We start from the raw sequence: 5,060 nt of genomic DNA, 5'->3' as shown, positions 1-5,060 counted from the left end.
CAAAAATAAAAATCTTTATGTTGGTGAAAATGTTAATATAAAACAAGGTTGTTCTTCTTGTTTGTGTAAAAATCCATAACGTTCCTAATACCAAAATGAACAATTTTTAGGAGTATTAATAAGACAATTACTAAAAATGTGTTAAATAAAATGTAAATATTTGGTTGAAAATGTATTAAATAACCAATATTTTCATCTCAACGTTTACTATCTGATTGCAACTGAACAGTGAGCCTTTCAGCTTGGATACTTTTTAGATAAAAGCTGAAACTAAAAGTTCCAAGATGTATTTTAAGTCAACATTTTTACCAAGAAAGCATGAATTCTAATGTAAAACATGGCAGAACAGAAATCAAAATTATTTACACACAAATTGTACAGTATGTTAAAACTATAGATCAATGTAAACTTTTAGCCCCAAAGGTCAATGTGGCAGAGAATAAGTACAAATAAAAACAAACTCATACAATATGGACAATATCAAGGTTCAAGGTGACTTTGTCATTTGCGTCACATGTGGTACATGGGGTGGAACGAAACTGTGTACTCAAGGTCCCAGTTTCACCACAAAATAGAAAAAATATTAAGTATAAAAAGAGCCAGTATACAAAAATATTTATCTGTGTAAGCATAGATTTCCACCCTACATAAAGAACCTTGGAACTGTTATTCTGTTTTGTGTGACCTAATGTAAGTCACTGGGAGCTGTTTTATTATCTACAGTGTGGGTTCTCTTGTGTGAGCTTAAACTTGCCTTGTGGCTAAATTTCCGTTCGCAGACATCACAAGAAAACGGTTTGTCTCCTGTGTGGATTCTTGTGTGGGTGTTTAAAGATGACTTTTGGCTAAATCGTTGTCCGCAAACATCGCAAGGAAACGGTTTGTCTCCAGTGTGGGTTCTCATGTGGGAATTTAAATGTGCTTTTTGGCTGAATCTCTGTCCACAAATGTCACAAGGAAAAGGTTTGTCTCCTGTGTGGGTTCTCATGTGGGAATTTAAATGAGACTTTCGGCTAAATTTTTGTCCACAGACATCACATTCAACAGGTTTGTCACCGATGTGGATTCTGATGTGTCTGTTTAAGTTGGTCTTAAAGCTAAATCTTTGTCCACAAAAATCACAAGGAAATGGCTTGTCTCCCGTGTGGATTCTCATGTGGTAGTTTAAATGTGAATTTCGGCTAAATCTTTGTCTGCATAGATCACAAGTAAAAAATTTGTCTCCAGCGTGAACTCCCAAGTGTGCCTTTAGATCTTTTTTGCCGGTAAATATTTTATCGCAATCATTACACTTGAATATTTTTGGTTCTGTTTGCAATTTCCTACGTGACTCTACATTTTTCTTCCCTCTATTGTTACTGTATTGATAGTTCACATCCTCATCATCTTCATAATCCTCACTGAGGTCAGTCTCTGAAGTGCTGGATTCATCTATGTGTGTATTTAAATCTGGGTTTCTGGTAGTTTCTGCTCCTCTACAGTCCTCTTCATCAGCTGCTGCTTCCATCTGATCAGCTGAGCTGCTGGTTGGAAGATCTCTGTCCTCCACTTGGTGCTGATGAAGCTGTGAGAACAGAGGCTTTGCTTCATCATCTTCACTTCTCAAATGAACTGCAGTGACTGAAAACCTGGTGACTTCAGTCTCCTCCTTCACATTCAGTTGGTCTCTCTCCAGACTGGTCCAAGGTTCCTCTTCTTCCTCCTTTATGTTGAGAGGCTCGGGGTCCAGCTGGTCCACACCAGGCCTCCGTTCTTCAGGAGCTTCTCCTTTAATCAGCACCATCTGTTGAACATGTGCAGGGACCACTAAAACACATGTACATTAGGAAATATTACCTTTACACTCACACATACATCACTTGTTTTGTTGCACTAAATAAAATGGGTTCACAGCTGCCCTGCAGTTAATTATTCAGGGCATGAATCAGATATTTTGATTTGCCTTATCAAAATAAAATGAATTATCTTACCTGCTATCAAACTTGACTGGTGCTGACAGGCTTTTTTATGATGCTCCGATGCCATGTGGTGGTCAAGATTGCCCTTTTTGTAGGACTGGCAGGGAGATTCTTTAAACGGCTGGTTGTGGTTTACTTTCATCTCTTCTTGTTAGTGCAGTCTACATATCCAACAGAACATTCCTAAAACAAAAAAGAAAGAAAACTGAAATAATCCTGCCAATTCTCTATGTGCTGTTTTCATCGTCTTTCTACTTATTTATTTGTTGAGATGTTTGGCTACATTTTTCTGCCTAGTGGGAGTTCAGTCAGCAAGAAAAAAGAACATGCCCGTAAGCTAATGATTATGCTCTGGACTTGTTAATGCATTCATGCACATTACAGAGCATACACATCACTTTATAAGGTGCATATGAATATTAGATATAGAAGTCGTGGGGAGATCCCGGGCATGGTGCAGGGGGACAGGATTGGGTGATGATGATGTTTCAGCTTTGGTGCTTCCATCGGCTGCAGTGAATTGGTTACATACAATTAATATAGACATTTATTAATTTATTACATGCCATGATTTTATCGGGGCATGAGCCAACCCCCATTGAACATGGATGGGCGAAACACTGCATTCTGCAGACGCAGCCGACTCGGGACCCAAAAGGCCTGGGTTCAATCCCCAGTCATTTCCACACGTTGCTCCCCGGGCGCCTACATAGCTGCCCACTGCTCCACCTGGGTGCATCCCAGGTGCGATGGGTTAAATGCAGAGAACCAATTTCGCCATTGTATAGGAACATACAATGATGACAACAACACATAGCACTTCATTTGTTTCTCTCATCTTTCCAAAGGCAAAGCCATGCACCTCAAATCCAGAAAAGAAGGATTTCTCACTACTTTGCTGCAGTTTTCAGTTCATTACTGTGATTTTCTTTTCTATATGTCTCTGATATAACATGGCTTGTCTCCCTCTCTGTCTGAGCTATGATCAGAAAATGTCTACTGATACATTATATACAATTATATACAATAAAAAAAAAAAAACTGTAGTATGAGTTTTTATAACTGCTTATTGTTGTTGCTGTTGTCCATTGTTGTCATCTTTCTTTGTTGAAATCAGGTCTCTCTTGTAAATGAGTCCTCGAGGCTCAATGGGATTTACCTGTATAAATAAAGGTTGATTGAATATTTAAGTCTAAATATGAATAATTAAAATAAAATGTAAATTTCTATGTAAAACGTATACGTTTTCCTTTCAGATTCCCTCCTAACGCTTTTTCCTTAACTCTCAGCCTCAAAAATATTTCCAACACAGAGCATTTCCATTTCCTTCCTTTCAGTTCATTAAATTTAAAATGGCATTGTTTCTACAAAATCCCTCAGATCACTCACATTATTATTTCATAGATCCACTAAAACACATCAGTCCTTGTTCCTGAGATCAACACATTTAATGCTATATTCAATAACATTATGTTTTACTGTTCTGTTTACACTTACTTTTTATGCATGAATGTTTCTGTTCAGTGCCCTGAGATGACTTCTGTTGTGACTTGGCTCTTTATAAATAAACTGAAACACAATTTAACCTCACAACATGCTTCTGCAAAGGCACAGTAACTGTCACGGATAGACTAGAATAGATCGTCTTGGACCTTATTTTCAAACAGGCAATAGCCAAGACAGACAGACAAAGTTAAATGTGAAAATGTTCGCATATTTAACAGAAATTACTGCACTTATTCTTATTCATACGCACAAATAATTAACAGTTATGTAAACAAAATCCCTAAAAAAAACAGTAAATGGCGCCATGTTACAGATATGCGTCCTGGTGGAGAAATATTCTGGCAAATTAACGATTTTTCACTTTAAAAAACAGAGAATAATCTTAAACATTAGGCGAACGCTTCAGCTGGTTAAGTGAAAAAGGTACATTTGAATTTATTTACAGATTTCTTGACGAGGCGGGTGGTTTTTTTTTTTTTTTTCCGGGTTGCCTCCAGCTTCCGGTGGTGTTCTGGTTTAACTTGCGACTGCGTTAACTGGAGACCTTTTCCGGTACCGTCGGCCGTTATCGAACAAAGGCCAAATACAAGAGAAAGGTTCAATTTGCAAACAAAAAGGCGCAATTCCAAATGAGCATTGCAAATAAAAGAAGAAGAAGGGTGCGTCGACAATGATTCTGATTAGCTACTGCAGCCATCTGTGCGAGGGGTCCTGGTAACGGGTGGAAAAACAAGAAGAGATCACTTAGCTGCCCTCGTCAATGCCGTATTGTTTATGTTTATAGTCAGCGATATTTATGTTGTTTCAGATTCACGGGAGGAGCTGACCACCATCATTAAATTATATATTAGAATACTTTCTGAGAGTTTTAATAAGATTCATCCGCTTGTTTATGAGAAGTTTTACTAACAGAGACATTGCTAAAAACTTTACAGCTCTTTTCACTTGTTAAAGGTTGAACTATTAAACACCACCAGGTGTCGCAGTAGAGTAACAAAAAAAAATCAATCAGTCTTTAATTGTTGTCGCTAAACCGGTTGGACTACTGTAGAAAAAGCAAACTTCTTCAAAATCAGCAATATGACGCCTATTTCTTAAATTTTACTGAACTAACCTAACAACTCAGGTCTGTTCATTTTTTCTACCTGGATGATTATTGATCATGCATCAGGACATACTGAACTCTCTGCTCTAACCCCGTCAGAAAAACAAAGAGTCACTAATCTGGGAGTGATAATGGACCCTTCCCTGAAACTTAACAGTCACGTAAACATAATTGTTAAATCATGTTTCTTCCAACTGAGGCGGCTGTCTAAACTGAAGCCCATATTGTCCAAAAATAACCTGGAGACAGTAATACATGCATTCATTACATCTAGGCTTGATTACTGCATTTCGCAACTGTTTGGTATCAGTCAGACCTCCATAGCACGACTACAACTGGTCCAGAATGCAGCAGCCTGAGTTTTAACCAGTACAGGCAAAAGAGAGCACATTACACCAGTTTTGGCCTCACGGCACTGGTTACCAGTTCACTTTCGAATCCAGTTCAAAATACTCCTGTATGTCTACAAATCACTGAACAGTCCCCCCCCC

At 38.1% G+C, this 5,060-nt stretch overlaps 1 protein-coding gene and 1 long non-coding RNA gene across 2 annotated transcripts; both read right to left on the bottom strand.

The window, feature by feature from the left end:
- Window positions 1–685: 685 nt before the first annotated feature.
- Window positions 686–1,789, bottom strand: LOC119415968 (gastrula zinc finger protein XlCGF8.2DB). The gene has a single exon (XM_037683138.1). The coding sequence runs from the start codon at window positions 1,781–1,783 to the stop codon at window positions 686–688; it is 1,098 nt and encodes a 365-aa protein (XP_037539066.1). The 5' UTR covers window positions 1,784–1,789.
- A 320-nt stretch (window positions 1,790–2,109) lies between these two features.
- LOC119416150 lies at window positions 2,110–4,009 on the bottom strand. Its single transcript, XR_005187077.1, has 2 exons — window positions 3,908–4,009; window positions 2,110–2,141 (listed from the first exon to the last, which is right to left on the bottom strand). It is a non-coding gene; the product is annotated as an uncharacterized LOC119416150 (long non-coding RNA).
- Between the last annotated feature and the right edge of the window lie 1,051 nt (window positions 4,010–5,060).

Source organism: Nematolebias whitei, chromosome 10 (assembly GCF_014905685.2).
Source record: "Nematolebias whitei isolate Nwh7 chromosome 10, NemWhi1, whole genome shotgun sequence".
Lineage (NCBI taxonomy): Eukaryota > Metazoa > Chordata > Actinopteri > Cyprinodontiformes > Rivulidae > Nematolebias > Nematolebias whitei.
Note: the sequence above shows the minus strand (reverse complement) of the source record. Positions and strands in the feature narration are given on the sequence as shown.